General features: G+C 38.2%; 1 protein-coding gene across 3 annotated transcripts in view; it reads right to left on the bottom strand.

Moving 5' to 3' along the window:
• SMG7 (SMG7 nonsense mediated mRNA decay factor) overlaps positions 1 to 19,015 on the bottom strand; it is a 101,030-nt gene that overhangs the window by 27,945 nt on the left and 54,070 nt on the right. For all 3 annotated transcript variants that reach the window (XM_004372903.2, XM_023728117.1, XM_023728116.1), the window contains 3 exons: positions 11,642 to 11,673; positions 9,630 to 9,747; positions 7,826 to 7,958 (listed from right to left, as the gene is read on the bottom strand). In XM_004372903.2, coding sequence (XP_004372960.1) covers positions 7,826 to 7,958; positions 9,630 to 9,747; positions 11,642 to 11,673 — 283 coding nt within the window. The remainder of the gene's footprint in view (positions 1 to 7,825; positions 7,959 to 9,629; positions 9,748 to 11,641; positions 11,674 to 19,015) is intronic.

Genomic DNA, 19,015 nt, shown 5'->3' with positions numbered 1-19,015 from the left:
CATGAAACTCCATGAAATTATCCATCTATTATACCTTTTCAAAACACTAACATGCAAAAACCATTAAAGATTGATTGGCTACAAATATGACTTAAATGCAAGTCATTTAAGTATTTGTTAGATGTCAAGATTTTCTTGAAATTTATTTTAAGCCCTAGACCAGTTTTCATGTCTCTGCTACAAAACAGATCTCATCACAGATCTAGAAGGGACTTGAGGCATTATCTAGACAACCCATTCTTACCCAGTCGCAAAGGATGGGAGGTCCTTCCTCCTGTTCAGAACTAACTCCTCTGCCTGTGCAGGTCTCTGAGTCCATTCTCTTCTGCCTTTTGCCTGGTGCTCCCTCACTCTTTCATTTACTTTCAACCTCTTATGTTTCTTTGCTGTGGCCTATAAATATTCTCAAGTATCTCCCACAAGAAAAACAAAACACAGAACCAAAACACTTTCCCTTGACCCTGAATTCCTCTCTAGCAACCTTCTAATATCTCTTCCTCTTCTTAACCAAACTCCTTCAAAGGAATACACACCTACCATATTGTTTTCTCAACTCATATTCACTCCTTAATCTATTAAGATCTGGCTTCCACGCAACCCTTCCCCAGTACCTTACCTCCTACCACCACTCTACTGAAACTACTGTCAATAAGACAACCAGTTACCCAATAGCCAAAACAATGGGCATTTTTCAGTCATCTTACTGGACTTCTCTGCTGCATTTAACACAGCTGATCTTATGGCTGATCACTGAGTTTTTCTAGTTCTTTGTATCTCTCCAATTATTCCTTCTCAGTCTCCTTCATTCAAAGGCTTTTCTCCTCCTACCATGTTTCCCATTCTTGGCCCACACACCGTTCTTCGCACTCTGTTGTCACTCATTCAAATACTATGCCAGACACAAATTCTTAAAGAGTTTATAGTAATGAGCAAGACAGGTAGACAGGCACATAAAGAGAGACGAGATGGAGAAAAAGAAAGAGGGAGAGAAGGAGGGAGGGAGACACAAAGAGAACATATGATACACAGTATAAGCCAATAGTATATGCACATTTATAATAATAAACTTCATTTCCTAGGTTATATGAGACATCCATCATAATTTATCCTTATAATAAGCTAGTAGTAAAATACAGTGTATGTAGGTATAAAGCTCCATTTTTTTTCAGATGAGGATGTGAAAGCAACAGAAATATCAAGTGATTTGACTAAAGTTATAAAATTGGAAATACCTCAATTCTATCACTACTCTAACATGTAAAGAATTCACAATGCAAAATAAGACACCCTGAGGACTCAACTCAAAAGGATCTGCAATGTCCAACCTTCCCACCTTCTTCCTAAGATAAAAACCACCCACATAATGGAATATAAATTCTGGGCACCCTTTCTCATTAAGCATATGGAACACCTACTTCATCTTTACTTATACATTAGTAATTGGCAAGGAAATTATTGACATGACATTGGGTAAACAAGTTAATACCCAGATGGCTAGAGTCAGGAAATATAAAAGTACAGGAAAGGAAGAAAAATGAACAAAAAAAGATGACTGGGGAACATGGCAGGAAAAAACACGACAGAGGATAAGAAGTTCAGTAGGTACTGAAAGAACAGACTGGAAAGCTAGGCAAGGCTGCACATTTAGCAAGGAGAACAAAGAAGGATCACAAAAAGTAAATCAAACATGGTGGAATGTCTTATAATAAAATTTGTTCGAACTCAGGAGTTTTTAGTGGCGTTTTGTGGCACAGTGAGTTACTTAACATGGTCCCTCTAGCTACACATGATCTTGTGACTCTCACAAAATGACTGGGTGGGACCATGCAAATAAGGTGTTTGTGGACCACCAAGAAGACTCAACAGCCTGCTAATAATGCAGTGAGGTGCATGGAACCCTTGCAGGGATGGGACCATGCAAATAAGGTGTATGGAACCCTAATAAGGGGATTGGTCAGTTTTGCCATCCCACTAGGCTCATCCCAGAGCTGAGAGAGGACCTCGAAACCATTAGGAGAAGAGCCAGGGGTGGAGCGTGTCCTTTGGACCTGGGGTCCTGTGCTGAGAACCTCCGAGATACAGGAGATGGAAAGAGCTGTAACGCTGGAGACGGCAGAAGATGGCGAGAAGTGGCAGCAAAAGAGGCAGCAGAATCAGGAGACAAGGGTGAGCTGGTGCAGTAGGCTTCCTGGCCTACGGAGTGAGGTGGCGACCAACCTACGGAGCCAGAGAGCTAAGCACCTTGGGTGGGGGGAGGGGGGATTGGTGGTGGTGCCTCCAGGCACTTATTAGCGCGGCTGAAGAGTTTTGTAACACTTGCCGGAGCAGGGTACAGGCCAGGCCGAAGAGCTGAGAGAGAGGCCTGCTTGTAGGTATGGCTGAGAAGCTGTCCTGACCAAAGAACTGTATCCTGAGTCATTCCTGATCCTGAATTGTAACCTGTTACTTCCCTAATCAACCCCGTAACTGTGAGCTCTGTGTGGCCACTGCAACAAATTACTGAACTCAGCAGAGCAGCAGAGAATGCCGTGGGAGGGACGATGGTGTCAGAACTGGTAAAAAGGTTGGAGGGTGGAAGTATGTCTGACCTCCACCTCATAGGAATCAGCTTTAGGCTGATGATCTTGATTCTTTCTCCTTCCCCTTGTGAAGTTAAAAGTCTGATGCTGCTGTGCCATTTGTGGAAGTTATCAGATAGGTTCCTGCTGGCTCAAGGTTTCTGGTTAAGAGGGCTCTAGTTGGTTTAGGTGGAATGAAAGAGGGAGAACAGCTGTTTCCTACATTGAACAAAACTGTATTTGTCTATTACTGTGTAAAAACTATATCCTACCTTTCTATAGGCTGTAACCTGATGTACCTCACTCAACAGTTTCCTAAATCTAGATGGGTGGCTGGGACAAGTTAGAGTTACTTCATTATAAAGGAGTTATTTACCAGGATATATTCCTAAGGCTATAGCTGAACCATAATGCCTTTTGCTCTTCCCAAACTCCAATCATAGAATTGTAAAATTGAAAACAGAATCTGTGAGCACCTGTCTACACTACTCCTTTTACAGATCAGGAAGCCAAGTGTCACAGAGGTCAGTGACTTGAGGAAGTTGTCACAATTAGTTGGTACTAGAGCCAATACTGGTGGTGCCAGTGGTTAAGGGTCCGGCAGCTAACCAAAAGGCCGGCAATTCAAATCTACCAGCTGCTCCCTGGAAACTGTACGGGGCAGTTCTACTGTCTATAGCATCGCTGTGAGTCAGAATCAACTCAGTGGCAACGGGTTTGGTTTTTGGCTTTAGAGCTGATACTAGAGGAGCTCCTGGGTTCCCATGCATCGAGTGAACTTTATTCTATCCCACTGCTCCTTAGCTCTTTACTCTACACCAAGAATGGAGAGCTGACTATGAAGGTACAGAATATCACCTTTCACACTAATGCAGAGACTTAATGATAAGGCTTCCTTTCTGGCTTCCAATTTCTTAGCATAAGGACTACTGTTTTCTCCTTTGATTGGGAATTTGGTTCAGCCTGAAGCACTTGGCTTTAAATGGTTAACAAAAATGAAGGCGAGGAAGCCAAAACTATCTTTGCAAAAAGTATGACTGCAGATAATCCTATCCTAGTCTCTTCTCAATCCACTCCAGTTAGATTTGCATTCCCACTACTCCACTGAAGTCACTACATTTCATCAAATCCAAGGTACCATAAATATAAGATGAACTATTATTTTATGTAACACTGAGAGAGAGAAAAAAAACACTGCTAATTAAACCATGACTTGTTATCTATTGTAAATATACCCCTATTTCAGAGATGTTAAATGTGAAAAAAATGTTTTAGAAATGATGAAATATGGCACTCATTAAGTTCACTAATGACTTATATGCTGTCAAATCTAATTAGTCACTTTTAAATCATCTTACTTGACTTCTCAGCGGCACTCAACAAGATTGATGACATCCTCTTCTTACTGAAATGCTTTTTTCTTTGCTTCCAGGGCACCACTTTCCCTGATTTTCTCCTACTGCAATGGTGACTTCTCTTGTGCAGAACTGTTCCCACCTAGTCCTGTGGTTTCAAATACCAAACACTAATGTCTAGCTAAGTGAAGGTTCTTTGTTGTTATCATGAAATCTATTAAGGTCCTGACCTTTCCACTCCATTCCAAACTTATTTATTCAACTACCCATTCAATACCTCCACTTCGATATCAAACAAGCTTCTCTCTAACACAAAGGTTCTCTTCCCATCTCTGTAAATGGTACAACCAATTCAATTAGTTGCTCAAGATGGTAACTAGAAGTCACCTTCAACTCCTCCCTTATCCTGAATCCATATATCCGATCCAATCCATTAGCAAGTCTTATCAGCTATACTTCAAAAATCTATCCACTGCTTTGCATTACTACAGTAGCATCCTAACTAGCTTCCATTCTTGACCCTTGCTATTCACTCTCCACACAACAGCCAGAATAATCTCTTAAAAATGCAAATCTGATTACGTTAATCTTTTGCCTGCTCTCCAATAGCTTCCAGCTACGTAAACGCTATAATTTAAAACTCATCTTAGGCTGTAAGGCTGCACAATCACCTGGACTCAGCCTACCTCCTCAAGCTAATGACTAAACACCCACTGCATGTAATCAAGATGTATGCCACATTATTGTCTGTAACACCGTTAACTGTTTCAATGATCAAACCAAGACAGAGTAAAAACGCAACTGAAATAAAAAATCCTATTAATGTTGATACCTGAAAAGTCTACATCATCAAAATTTGTGAGAATAAAGTTTACTGATGCTTATTCCACAACTGTCATAACTGCTCAACCACTGCCTATGAAATTCATGTGGGGGAGAATCAATGCTCATGATAAAAATACATTTTAAAACTAAATTACCCGTATATTTTCCTTTTTCTAAAGAAAATGTTCTACATTCTTCTTTGGTGAGTAGCATCTGGGGTCTTAAAAGCCTGTGAACAGCCATCTAAGATACTCCACTGGTCCCACCCCGTCTGGAGCAAGGGATAATGAAGAAAACCAAAGACACAAGGGAAATATTAGTCCAAAGGACTAATGAACCCCAACTACCACAGCCTCTACCAGACTGAGTTCAGCACAACTAGATGGTGCCCGGCTACCACCACCAGCTGCTCTGACAGGGATCAAAATAGAGGGTCTTGGACAGAGCTGGAAAAATGTAGAATAAAATTCTAACTCATAAAAAAAGACCAGACTTACTAGTCTGACAGCGACTGGAGAAACCCAGGGAGTATAGCCCCTGGACAGCGTTTTAGCTCAGTAATGAAGTCACTTCTGAGGTTCACCCTTCAGCCAAAGATTAGACAGGTCCACAAAACAAAATGAGACTAAATGGGCACACCAGCTCAGGGGCAAGCATGAGAAGGCAGGAGGGGACAGGAAAGTTGGTAATGGGGAACCTAAGGTCGAGAAAGGGAGAATGTTGACATGTTATGGGGTTGGCAACCAATGTCACAAAACAGTACGTGTATTAATTATTTAATGAGAAACTAATTTGCTCTGTAAACTTTCATCTAAAGTAAAGAAAAAAAAAAAAACTATTTCTAAGCTATCTCTCAGAAAACAGAATTTTATTATTCACTTGCTTATAAAATGTTTTTACAAATACCATGCCCCCTCAACAGAAAGGATGGTTCTTGCTTTACTTTTCTGTAGATTTTTAAAATTTGTTTTATGAATGTCCAGTTAAACCCTTGGAAATGTGTATATGTTTGTCATATCATAAAGTAAGGTTAAGAATCATTTTTCAAGATGACAAACCAATTATATTAAGGCTATTATTAAAAGGTACTGGAAAAAAAACTGACAACTTTCATGCCCCAAAAACTTCTAAACAAAACAAAAGGATAACGGAAGAAACTGGAGAAAAAAGTTTGCCAAAAACACGATTTAAAAAAAATATATCCTTTTACATGTAGGACTCAGACAAATAAAAAAAAAAAAACAGGGATCTGAGATGAATGGTAATAGTAAATGAATAAAGATTTATATAAAAAGGAAATGTAAATATCTAAATAAAATAAGAGCGATGTTCCTAGTAATCCAGACATTAAAATTTAAATGAAAAATCATTTTCCATCTATCAAGTATAAGTTATTCACTCATTCATTCATTCACTTTTATTGAAAATAATTAACACTGGCAAGTGTACAGCCAGATAGGCACTTGAATATACTGCTGATGGAAAGATAAATGACCTTTTGGGAAAACAACTTAATAATATATATCAACAGTATTGAAAATTTCACCGATCCAATAATTCCACTTGGAAGAATTGGCCCTTGGGAAATAATCCAATATTAGAGAAAATACTTTATACACAAAGATGCTCATCAAACTTTAACTATACAAGGAAATGCTTAGATTATAATGTTTATAAAGCAGATACAAGACTGTATATACAGCATCACCTCAGCTATGTAAAAAAGTATAAAAAACACTGGAAGGCTATATATTAAAGTAGTAGTTTATCCTGAACGGGGGAATAATGGATTTTTTTGAGGGGGAACTTTCGTATACTAGTATGCATTGTTTTTATAATTAGAAAGCAACAACAAAACATCTATTAACATATCCATCTCTTCCGTTAGACTGGATACTTCTTTCAAGGTGATGATTCTGTCTCAACTCTCTCCATATCATCAGTTATCTAGTATTGTGCCTTATATAAAGTAGGCTTTTAACAGCTGCTTGTGGGATGAATTAATCTTTAACATCTGCTTTAAGGACTAGTTAGTGGCTCACCAACCTCTCTTTCCTGAAGTATTAATTTATACTGCTGAAACCTGGTGTATCCTTGAAAATGAATTTTGAGAATAAGAACCATACTTGAGTTCTTTCAATGATAAAACTGTGATGAATGCTTTAGTTTAAGCAAAATCTAATCTCTATAAGCTGGCGGCTAACTATTTGACGTCTTCAATACGAGATTCTTTGCTTCATTCAAGGAAATGGTAAAGCCAAAACGGAGCCAAAACAGAGGTAGCAAGCACCAAGCAGCAGCACAGAACTGGCTAAAGATTTCTTTCAGTGCATGATCCTTAAAACCCTGTCTTGTCATTGCAAGATGCTAATTTATACACAAAGTTACATTAATAAAATTAGAAATGCTGTTGCAAATGGATGAGATGGTGATATCTAAGGGAATTTGCATACAGTAAAGAAAATGGCACAGTCAGAAATTTAAGATTTATTTACTCCTCTAACTTGCCTGATTTAGAAGTTACATCAAGAGAAGAAAAGCCTCTGAGGACAGAGATGAATAACAGTTTGATTCATTGTTCAAACTAGGGAAAAGCTACTCCATTTCTAAGGTAGTTTAATAACATTTCAAGCTGCAAATAAATTCTAATATATAAATAATACTATGAAAACTTGATATCACAAATTTTGACTATTACTTATATGGCACAACATAGTGTTACTTTCATAATGACTATATCCACGCCCATAAATTCACATTTGCTCTAGTACTATTTGGAATTGACTACCTCTGCTATTTCACTAAAGCATTCCTCTCATTATCCCATTTCAATTCAAAGATACACCTCCAACCTTTAAACAAAAACATCAATCTTTTTAGAAGCAGAGCCTTCGTTATTACTTTTTTTAGAGGTCCTATGGTAAACAATCTGGGACATTTTTATTCATTTGGGAATTATAGGTGATCAACTCTTAGACGGTCCACATAGTTGTTACACAAAGTGTTTATATGAACAATAAGATGTGTACAAGGATCAGAATATTCAGCACTAATTCTAGGAAAATTGGTATACAGTGCAGAACTCACCTGAGTATAGAAGCCACTAGCTGCCTCTAGGAACAGAGAAAGGTTTGCCTGAACTTCACTCCGATTCGGATTTGCTCGATTCTTTGCCTGGCCTTGTAGTGTTGTGATCTGATTCTTAAAGGCATGATTCCAGCTGAAAACAAAATGTAATTCTATTTGGTATAGCAGTGACTCACTGGGCAGACAGTGGTCCCCCTGAGAACAAGAAAGAACTGTTTGTTATAATTACAACACACTAGAAAGCAAACCTGCATTAAAGTTATTCACTTACTTAAATAACTTTATGCTCCTTTTTGAAAAAAACTAGACGTGCAGTAGAATCCAACTGACCTTAGTAAACACTTACCAAATGTTGGAATAACCACACTGTAGCTTCAGCTATTAACCTTTTAGAGCTACTACGGTTAGAGCCTTTTTAGGAATCTCAGTACAAAATCAGAATGAAAGTGGTAAGACCAAAGTAAAAATAAGCTATTGACAAATTTTAATACACTGTGCCAAAAACAATTAACTGTACTCTATCAAGTGACATGTGTAGAAGAAAAAAAGTTTTTTTCTGGTAAATCGTAAGCCATATGTCTTAAAAGCTATTTCCCACCAGCACCCTGTTCTACTTCTATTTAATAGTTTGCTTATTTTTCTTGGGGTTAATATTTTCTTTAGAACTTGAAATACAAGTCACATTTCAATTTTGACTATTTAAAATAAGAACAACACAATGCAGAAATATGGCATACAAAATCCTGTTATAAAATGCCTTTTATTAATCAAGCTATAGAGACAAATCAGCATAAATCCAGTTATGGTGAAATACAGTCACTCTCTAACTTGAAAATCACAGAGAACAAAACAAAGCAAAGACAAAATCCTGAACTAGGATGGAGGGAAGAGATTACTGGCTTGATTAAAGGAAGCAAACACAGATTAAAGGGTTTACAACCTACCTGGAAAGTATCTTATTTTTTATCATGTCAGTTTTGTGACTCTAGAGCATTGGGTCTTTTAATGAGTTAGAAGGACAATCACTCCCTGAGCATCACTGATGACACCTTAACCTTGACTTTAGTATCACAGATACAGATAATGACTGGTTGTAACTTTGCTCTATTACTAGACTGCCTACAAATACAAAGCATCCAAGAAAGGTGTAGGAACAACTAATCTTCACCACTACATAGGGTAATGGGCATTAACCAGACAGAATATTCTTAACTGATTTTGAAACTTCCATCAGGCTAATGCCTTTGTCTTAATTTATAAGGCGAGACTTTCCATGAAAGTCTTTTATTTACTCACTTGGGAATCTGGTCATCTGCCATTTCACCGCTCATAGAAAGAACAAGTGGAATAGCCTAAATACATAAAATCTTTCTTTAATCTTACTGGAGGAAAAAAAGAAAAGAAAAAAAAAAAGGAAACATCTATTTACTTGATTAAAAGGAAGAACTTTCCTTACAATGCAAATACATTTTCTTTGGTAGAAATTTACAGAATCATATTTACTGAAGAAAGATTTTTCTAATAACTCCACTCTTAAATTTTTTTTAAATCATGGCTTAAGCGTAGGACTGAATACACAGAATCCAAGAAATATATATTTACTTTTCTGATATAACCCTAAAAGAGGTGCCCTAATGACCTTAAGAAGATTTAACTCTTACCTCCCAAGCCCGAAACTGAAAAAATACTAATGACCAAATATCTTGTTTAAAAAAATCAAGTACAACAACCAACAAACTGTTCTTTTCTAAAGTCTTGATGAGATTCTTGATCTTACAGGCACCTCTCAAATGATAATACTTACAGATCCTGTTCTACTTTCTTGTCTAAAGCGTATTCCAAATCAGTAACTAGCATTTTCTGGTACAGGTCCTGCAGAGCCTGCCGGGATGTCCAGACCTCAGCTGGACCCAGCTTAGAATCTGAGTAAAAAAAAAACCAAAAACACAACAGGAGACAGATAAACAGTTAAGACCATTATACCACACTAATCATTCCTTCCCTCTCCATTCTCCAAAGCGAATCCTGCTGTAAAAGTATACACTGCAGGCTGCTGCAAAAATTTTACCTTTTGGTTAATAACTAAATCTGGTTTAAAATGTTTGTGTATCTGTTTTCCTTTAGTTTGAAATAACACCATGACATGAAAAAAGATTTAAAAAAAAAAAAAAAAAAAAGAATGGTTCACTCTGTGCTTTTCACTTGGCTTTCTGCCTGTTCATATTATAGGAAGCCATATGCCTCACATATGGCCCATTTGATGATGGACTGCCAAGTTAGTTTGTGTACTCTTATAACTAACTATAACTTCTAGTCCAAAGCAGCTCTTTTTGTTTTGAATCATTCTCACAAATGTACTTACAGAATTCTCATGTCAGCTCACCATCAGCAGTTGTTTAGGCATTCTGCTGTCACTCCTATTCTATATACGTTAACCCAATAAAACCATGACAGTGGATGTTATTTTAATGACTGGGAGGCTGCTTTCCAAGAAACTTCTGTGAGCAATCCACACTTGCCATTTAATGCAAAGGAGGGCTTGTAGCAGACAGTGATTAAAATGCTCAAGAGGCCAGATGAGAGATATGGTACAAGGTAAAATCTGAGCCAAACAGGAAGTCAGGCTATGACTATATGTTAATGCCAAATTGGCGCCATAATGTGTGCCAGAGTTCTGCAGGGCACACCAACCTTCTTCATTATTAGGCTTATGGGTGCAGTAATTGACAGTGAGCTGCCTCAGTAGAACTTATTAATGGAATTTTAAATTTATTTTCAACAGCTAGTTAACGCTATCTGGTTGCATTTAGGATTCTGCTGCTGCACAATGGCATAATCTTCACTCTTCTGGAGGGTTGCTATTAATATCTATAGCCACCAAAATCCTATTCTGCACACAGAATCTCCTGGATATCTGAGTTTATGGTTAAAAGAGTCTGCTGGCTAGTAAGAATATAGTCTAGCATTCACTTCTTGGTTCCTTATTAATTTTTAAATCACTAAATAAATGTATTTATAGATTTATTCAACTCTGCTTCAATTCATTGATGGCAGGGAAGGGACTGTAAGGGATCATTAACTCTGACCTATCAGGTAGGCCATCATTAAAATGAGTAGGCTTACTATCTTAATTTCTCTGGGCACTCAAATGTCCCTATAAAGTCAAACCCAAAGCTGCCTTACTGTGGCTGTTCAATATTTATGAAAAATTAAATGGCATAGATAGCTTGATGTTGCTCCATGCACTGCATTTATCACACAATACAGACTATGCTTACAATGTCGATACAAAAGCATAATACTATAGCCTAGAACTGACACTGATGATGAAAATTCTGTTAATAATGGGAAGAACTTAGGTGCTATATTAAACAAATGTATAAACTTTCTTTTGCCTTTTTCTTTGAACAAGATGACAGTGAGGTTACCCATGAACTTGGAGAGCATAGCATATAATTCTAGAAGTATAAAAACAGTAAATATTTAAAGCAACTAAGACAGTATTTAGTGCTACAAATAACATAGAAAAGAGGATAAAGAAAAAAACCAAATCCATTGCTACTGAGTAGATTCTGACTCATAGTGACCCCATGTGTTACAGAGTAGAACTGATCCACAGGGTTTTCATGGCTCTAATCTTTACAGAAGCAGTTTGCCAGGCCTTTCTTCCATGGAGCTGTTGTGTAGGTTCAAAGTGCCAACCTTCAGGTTAGCAGCCAATCACAAACTGCTTGCGCCACCCAGGCTCCTAAAAACAGGATAGCCTTCCCTTAATTTAATGATATAAAATTAGTGAAAAACAGACAAGCCAAATACCTGTCATGTCAGCCTTCAGGACTTCTGCCTGCCTAGAGAAGGGAAAAGAAGAACATCAGTTAGAAACAAACTAGGCCTAAGTAACATAAATAACACTAAGTTAACATCCAGGATAGTGCTAGGTCTTGGCAAATTGACACCATTATAAAAAATTTATAGGGTCATCAGTAACCTGCTGAGCAGAGGTCACTTTCTTGCTGTTTCTGTTCAAATCTAATTTATTTAAGATAACATTAAGTGATATTCATTAAATAAAAAAAACTTCCCTCGATATGGCCAAGAAATCCTACTATGTTACTCAATTTACTAGCCGCCTCAACTACTGCAAATCTCCACTCTCCTCAAGCTGCTGATTCCTGCTCCCCTTCCAGCCTCCTAACCCCTTTCAGCAAATGACAGCTCCCTACCTCAGGGGAAACCTACCTACATTTACAACGTCCTCTTCTTTTCTCTTGTTAAAAGACTAGAGATTATCACACCTCTTACTTATAATTCGACTTAGGTATGTTCTTCCTAGTCTTTCTTAATGACTTGGCTCTTTCCATTACTCCCTCCCCTCCTGCAACAATTCTGAAACTTCCCCCTCTACTGGATCTTTCCTTCTTTTCATCATTTAAACATGCTCAAGTCTCTTACACACCTTAAAACTCTGTCCCACATTCCCCTCCACCTGCTCTCTCTTTTCTCTCTCCCAAATTCTTCAAGAACTGCCTATATTCAACAGGTTCAAAATTGAACTCATGTCCTATCCCCACCTCCCATCTTTGGTTCTCTTTCTAGTGTTTTCTACCTTAGCAAATGCATTAGAACTTTCTTAATGTGAAAGCCAGAAACCTGGATGTCATCCATGACCACTTCTAACCGTTGGTATGTAATCTATTAACTCCAGAGAATTTTACCTATTAAATATATCTTGAACCTGTTGATTTCCCTTCACTTCCACTTCAGCCACCCTCATTCAAGTTATAACCATCCCTTGCCAGGACTACTTACTGCAAAGCCATTGTTCTCTCCACTTCACTCTAGTCCCATTTCATCCTGCTCTTGCCACTTCAATCAGAGGGATCTTTTAAAAATGCGAATCTGATCTTACCAACTGTCCACTTAAAAAACTTTAATGATTTCCCACTGTTCTTAGGGTAAAGAACAAAATTTTTATTAAGGTGTTCTACAAAGGCTTACAGTCTCTGAGTTCCACTTCCACTACTCTTGTCTTCTCTCCATAATCTGTGCTCCAGTCACTGGACTTCTGCTCTGTTTCCTTCACACTCCGGGCCTTTGTAAAGGAGAGTCCCTTTGCCAGGAACACCTCCTCTCCTTTTGTCTGGTTAATCACCACTCATCCTAGGTCTCAGTCAAAAGATTGCTTTTTCTGGAAGCCTTACTTGAGCCCAATCTAGATTAAGAATATTCCTGTTACATGCTCTCAAAGCAATCTTATTTTTTCTTCAAAACATGTATCACAATTCCTAAGAATGCTCAGCATCACAACCCCTATGTCTAGTACAGCACCTAGCATATAGTAGGCACTAAAATATTTTTTAAATGAAAAAAGGAAAACGATAAATCAAGCTCATATACTCAAGAAGGAAAGTATATAAATTTAAGAGATTTCCATTTTTAAAAATAAACTTTTAAAATAAAAGTTAAGAGAATATTCAGAGTCTGAAAATTTTATCTGTGAGACAAAGAACTCAGGCCTTTTGTCTTTGGTTCCTAAAAAATAGCCTTTGGAATTTCCTAGCAATTAAGGTGCCTTTATTACATAAAACCGCCAAGTCAGCACCTGAGAATATGTGCAAAAGAGTAAGGGCATAATTAAATCATGACTATGTTATTAGGCCCCAATCATGACTATGCAAGAAAGCCAATAAAATGCTTTGAACATGGAAGTTAAGGGCTTCCTGTATTGCTGATAAAGACCTCAATGCATGGGGGAGGGTGGCATGTCCATTAGGACATGAAAGTCTGGTGCTGGGAACTCCTATACCTCATTTCACTTTGTTTGTATCCTTTCTTGGTTGTATTAAAGTTGTCATAGTGTGTATAGCCCCTTCCATGAGTTCTGTTAGTCTTTCTAGACAATTATCAAATCCATGAGGGGCAGTGAGAGCCAGCATGGGCTGGCGTCTGACTACATGCATGGGGCAGTCAGAAGGACAAGAGTCTTTCTAACTTGCGAAAACCCAGCTCTGGGTAGCTGGAAGATAAAGAAAGGCTGCGAAGGCAGTCAATCTGAAGGACAGATCTAAGTCTGTCTAATTTCTAAGATCTAACCTAACTGGTTGGTTAGGGTCAGAGAGACAAAGTGACATGTGAGTGGTTGGTGTCAGAGAAAATGGAGAAATGGGAAAGGGAGGATATGAGTAACCTTCACATTCTGGGAATCTGCCTTATGTCTATTTTTATTTACACAAACTGTAAATAATGTTTTACATAATTAGGTATTTAATATTAATTGTGACTTTTAGTTTCATCAAAATGTAAATAAAGTGGATCTTTTTGTTTTCTTAGCCTTTAAAAAGATATTTATGACGGGGAGGGAGGAAGGCTGAATAAGGGGAGCACAGGGCATTTTTAGGGCAGTGAAACTATTCTGTATGATACTGTGATGGTAGACACATTAAGAAGTTGCTAAAACCCATAGGACTATACAACACAGAGTGAACCCTAACGAGAACTCTGAACTTATAGTTACTAATAATGTATCGATATTGGTTCATTAATTGTAACAAATGTACCACAGGTATGCAAAATGTTAATAGAAGAAACAATGCACGGCGGGGGGGGGGGGAGTAAATGGGAACTCTGTGCTTTCTGCCCATTTTTTCTACAAATCTAAAACTGCTCTAAAAAATAAAGTCTAGACTATTTAAAAAAATTAAGCTTTCAAACAACAGAATCATGATAGGGTGCTACAGTACAGAATTAACTACAAACCATATGAGAACTATCAGTATAAATGAACAATACTAAATAAAAACCTATCCTTAGTTCTAAAATCTAACATCACCGAAAATACCATTATCCATATAGCCTAGCTTAACTGTTCAGTTTGAGGGTTAACTTTTGTCATTAAAAAAAAAGAAAAAAATCTTCACAGGCTGTTGTTGGTTTATGCCCTTAAAACTCCAAGGTCATACAATTTAATAAAGCATACTACATACCCCAGCCTGTCACAAAAACCACCACCTGTCCCCCCTCCCCCAATATCCCCCTCCAAAGTCCCTTCAGGAACACTAATTTATGAACCTTATACTGAGACCTTTCAATGACCGTTCATTCTATCCCTCAGCTACAAAGTTACAGAAGATGTATTTTAATTTTACCACGCTTCTATATATTAGCTAAGTTAAAAATTCATACTCAAGTATATACAGGATTATCTTCTTATACTTAGGATTGTATATTTAAAGGTTGTTTTCTCATTCCAAACAAGATTTGTTTGTAAAGACTGAGAAACCATTTTAATTCTCCTGGAATTCAGATTTCTGGGTTCATGCAGCTGGGGTGACCCACTCAGGCCTTCTGCCCTTGGGAATTGTTCAAACCTTGAGCCTTGGAGAAACTGGTTCCTGGGAGTGCCTTTCATCTTTGAGTCAAACAATGGTCTAGGTAAATTAGTAAGACCGTTTTGCCTTGGGCATTGGGCTCTTTTGAATAATTCAGTCAGTTTTGGGAAACAAACTCCAAGGGTCAGACAGGGAGCTAAGTTTAGGGTAAATTAGTAATTATTTTAATTGTTCTTCAAGACAATGCTGTATGAAAAGCCTTCCTGACCACATATTTATCAGTTCTGTTCCAAACCTTTTTTTCCATGGCAGATAAGATTTGGTCTAAGAGTGTTTCAAAGTTGTCTCATCTTTGGAACATTTTTGACTCTAGTTAAAATGTTACTCTGATTTGCAAATTGTATATTAAATAAACTTGAGTCAATTTCTATTACTGCTTACTGTGATTTTTGTTTTGACAAGATGAACAAATATCATTTTTGAATGCTAACATCCTCCTAATGCAGACATCAACTCCCAATCAAATGATGATCATATTGGGCACAAAACAGGGAACAATCTACCACTGCTTCTCTTGTGGACTACCAGTCAAGTGATGAGTAATTATAATTCTAGCAGATTCTGGAGCAGGTTTCCACTGATAAAACAAGGGCCAAAATTTTACTTCATATTTTTATATACTGTAATCTATCCAAGAAAAACAGCAAAACTAAAAATTCGAGCAATAACAAAAGTTCAAAAATGTCATAAAAGTTATATTCAACATAAATGTTAAAGGATTTTGAAATTCCAGGAGATCTGATTCCTCAGTATGACAAGGGTAGAGGTGCTCATCTCTAAGCCCAATTCTGTCCCAGATTCTGGAAGACATACCCGGTAATGATTAAAATAGCCTTGCTAAATCAAACTGATGAAAAGATAGTTAAGTGGAAAATATAACAATACTGGGAAATAGCTACTATTATTCCCATTTTATAAATGAGGAAACTAACGCTCAGAGAGGTAAAATAATTTGTTCACAGTTACAAAGCAATTATTTAGGTAAAACTTAGTTCTTTCTGACTCCAAAGTCTAAGTTATTTCTATTTCTTTCAAATTAAGAATAACAACAAAATTCTGTAAAATAAAGAGCTAACATGGGCTTATCTAGATTCAGTTTTCATGCTTTCTCAATCAAACACTAACATTTAAATTAACTAGCCTAAAGTAAAAGATCTACTCACAACTGAAAACAAATTATATATGAGATTTTTATTAGAAAGACTACCCCGGCGGCTCTGTTAACCCAGAACTAAGACCATTCCTGAAGTCCAATCTTCAGACAAAGATTAGACTGGACTACAAAACATAAAATAAAACTTGAGAAGAATGTGCTTCTTAGTTCAAGCAGATATACAAGACCAAACCGGTGGCTCCTGTCTTGAGGCAGGATGAGAAGGCAGAAAGGGACAGGAGCTGGTTGGATAGCCATGGGAAACTCGGGGTGGGAAGGGGGAGTGTGCTCTCACATTATAGGGATTGCAACCAGTGTCACGTAACAATATGTATATAAATTTTTGTAGGAGAGAGGCAAGGCCAATATGGAAGAGTAGCCAGATGATTCTGGTGAGCCCTCTTATAAAAAAGACCCGAAAAAAAAGTAAAAAGATTATATACAGCAATCTGAGAGCCCTGAACATCAAAGGCAGGGTTTGAGGAACCGGCCTGAGTGGCAGGGGGAGTGAGAGATGGTTTGGAAGCAGCAAAGAGTTGCCAGACCTGACCTGGCGAGAGCCTGAGCCTTTAAGGCCTGATCAGCTTGGGGATGAGCAGTGAGGCAGGCAAGCAGCAGTACTTGGGAGGCTTGTTTTCCGCACCGAGAGAGACCCAGTGCCAGAGTCTACACAGCCACCCAGAACCAGTGAGAAGCAGCTCTTGATCAGCGAAAGGTAAGTACTTGCTTACAGCCTACCACACAGATCAAAAACATCCACCTTAGGGAAAAAACCTCTCTCCCATTTACCTCCCCCCTCCCTGTTCTGCACTGGGTCCCAGACCAGCTTCAGCAATTGCCGAGTCCCCTGGGCCGGAAATAGGATCCATCACACATCCGGAGCCATTCTCTCGGCCTTGGAAAGTGAACAAATTAACAAACAGGAAAAAGCTAGGAAGCCAGGGTAGGCACAGATCCTTTGACTAGGCACAGGCATAAGGGATCCACGGACTTTGAGTGCCTTTCCCCCTGCATAGACTTGTGTGGGCCCATTTCAACAGCGTAGGCCCTCATTACCGCAGTACAACAGGGTATATGCCGGAACTATAACTTCAACTGTTTCAGCTGTGAAGTGGCAAGTTCTTGACATCTGACACTACTCTGCCCATTGAGCAGGGTCTTCACCTATCCACATCAGGGGCCTGAGGGCTGGTGGCTCCACCCACACCACTTAGCCACCTGCGATAGGGGCCCATGAATAAGCCAACAGCATTAGGTGCTTACAGCCAACAGCATTAGGTGCTCATAGTCTGACTGCAAAACCCACCTATCTATACACTCTAGGGAACAGGGACACGCCTTCTTCCTGGACAGTCAGGGGCAGCCGTAAGCCCCCTGCCTTGCTGAGTGAGTGTCCCCCTGCTGCAGCCAGATGCCTGTGCCTACACCAATCACCCATACTTGTCTAGGACTGTAAGTGAGAGCCTATACCACACACTTGGTGGCTATCTACCTGGGGACCTGAGCTGAATCCATACAGGAGGAATGAGCAGACTCCTGAGCTCACATACCTAGTAACAGATCTAACCACCAGGTGACAGGATATTAGAACTTCAAAGGTGCCAATAATCAAACTAGCTTATACAAGTAGTCTATTTGGGCATATCGAAACAAAACAAGAAGCTAAGACACAGTAAGCAAACATAAAATAAATAAATAATAATAACTTATTGATGACTCAGAGACAACAGTCAATATCAAATCACATAAATAGGCAATCCATGATGTCTTCAGCAAGCTCCCAAAATAAAGAATCTAGAAATTTTCCAGAGGAGGAAAATTTCTTAGAATTACTGGAGGCAGAATACAAAAGATTAATATACAGAACTCTTCAAGAAATTAGGAAGGAAATTAAGTAAAACGCAGAACACATAATAGAGGAAATTAAAAACATTAGAGAAGAGCATAATGACAAATTTAACAGGCTGCAAGAATCCACAGAGACAGCAATCAGAAATCCAGAAGATTAAAAATAAAACTTCAGAATTAAACAACGCAACAGAAAGTCATAGGAGCAGAACTGAGGCAATGGAAGTCAGAATTAGTGAGACTGAAGATAAAGCAGTTGACACCAACTTATTTGAGGAAAAATCAGATAAAAGAATTTTAAAAAATGAAGAAAACCTAAGAATTATCTGGGACTCTATCAAGAGGAATAACCTATGAATGACTGGAGTACCAGAAAGGGGGAAGGGGGGTTGGATAACAGAAAATACAGAGAAAATTGTTGAAGACTGTTGGCAGAAAACTTCCCTAATATTGTGAAAGATGACAGGATATCTATCCAGGGTGTTCATCGAACCCCACATAAGGTAGATCCCAAAAGAGGGTCACCAAGACATATTATAACCAAACTCGCCAAAACCAGAGATAAAGAGAATTCTAAGAGTGGCTAGGGACGAACGAAAAGTCATCTACAATGGAGAGTCAATTAGAATATGCTCGGACTACTCAGTAGAAACCATGCAGGCAAGAAGGCAACGGGATGACATATATAAAGCCTTGAAAGAAAAAAACTGCCAGCCAAGAATTATGTATCTAGCAAAACTGTCTCTCAAATATGATGGCAAAATTAGGGCATTTCCAGATAAACAGAAGTTTAGGGAATTT

Source organism: Trichechus manatus, unplaced genomic scaffold, assembly GCF_000243295.1.
Source record: "Trichechus manatus latirostris isolate Lorelei unplaced genomic scaffold, TriManLat1.0 scaffold00021, whole genome shotgun sequence".
NCBI classification, from domain to species: domain Eukaryota; kingdom Metazoa; phylum Chordata; class Mammalia; order Sirenia; family Trichechidae; genus Trichechus; species Trichechus manatus.
This window is presented reverse-complemented; position numbering and strand designations above follow the sequence as displayed.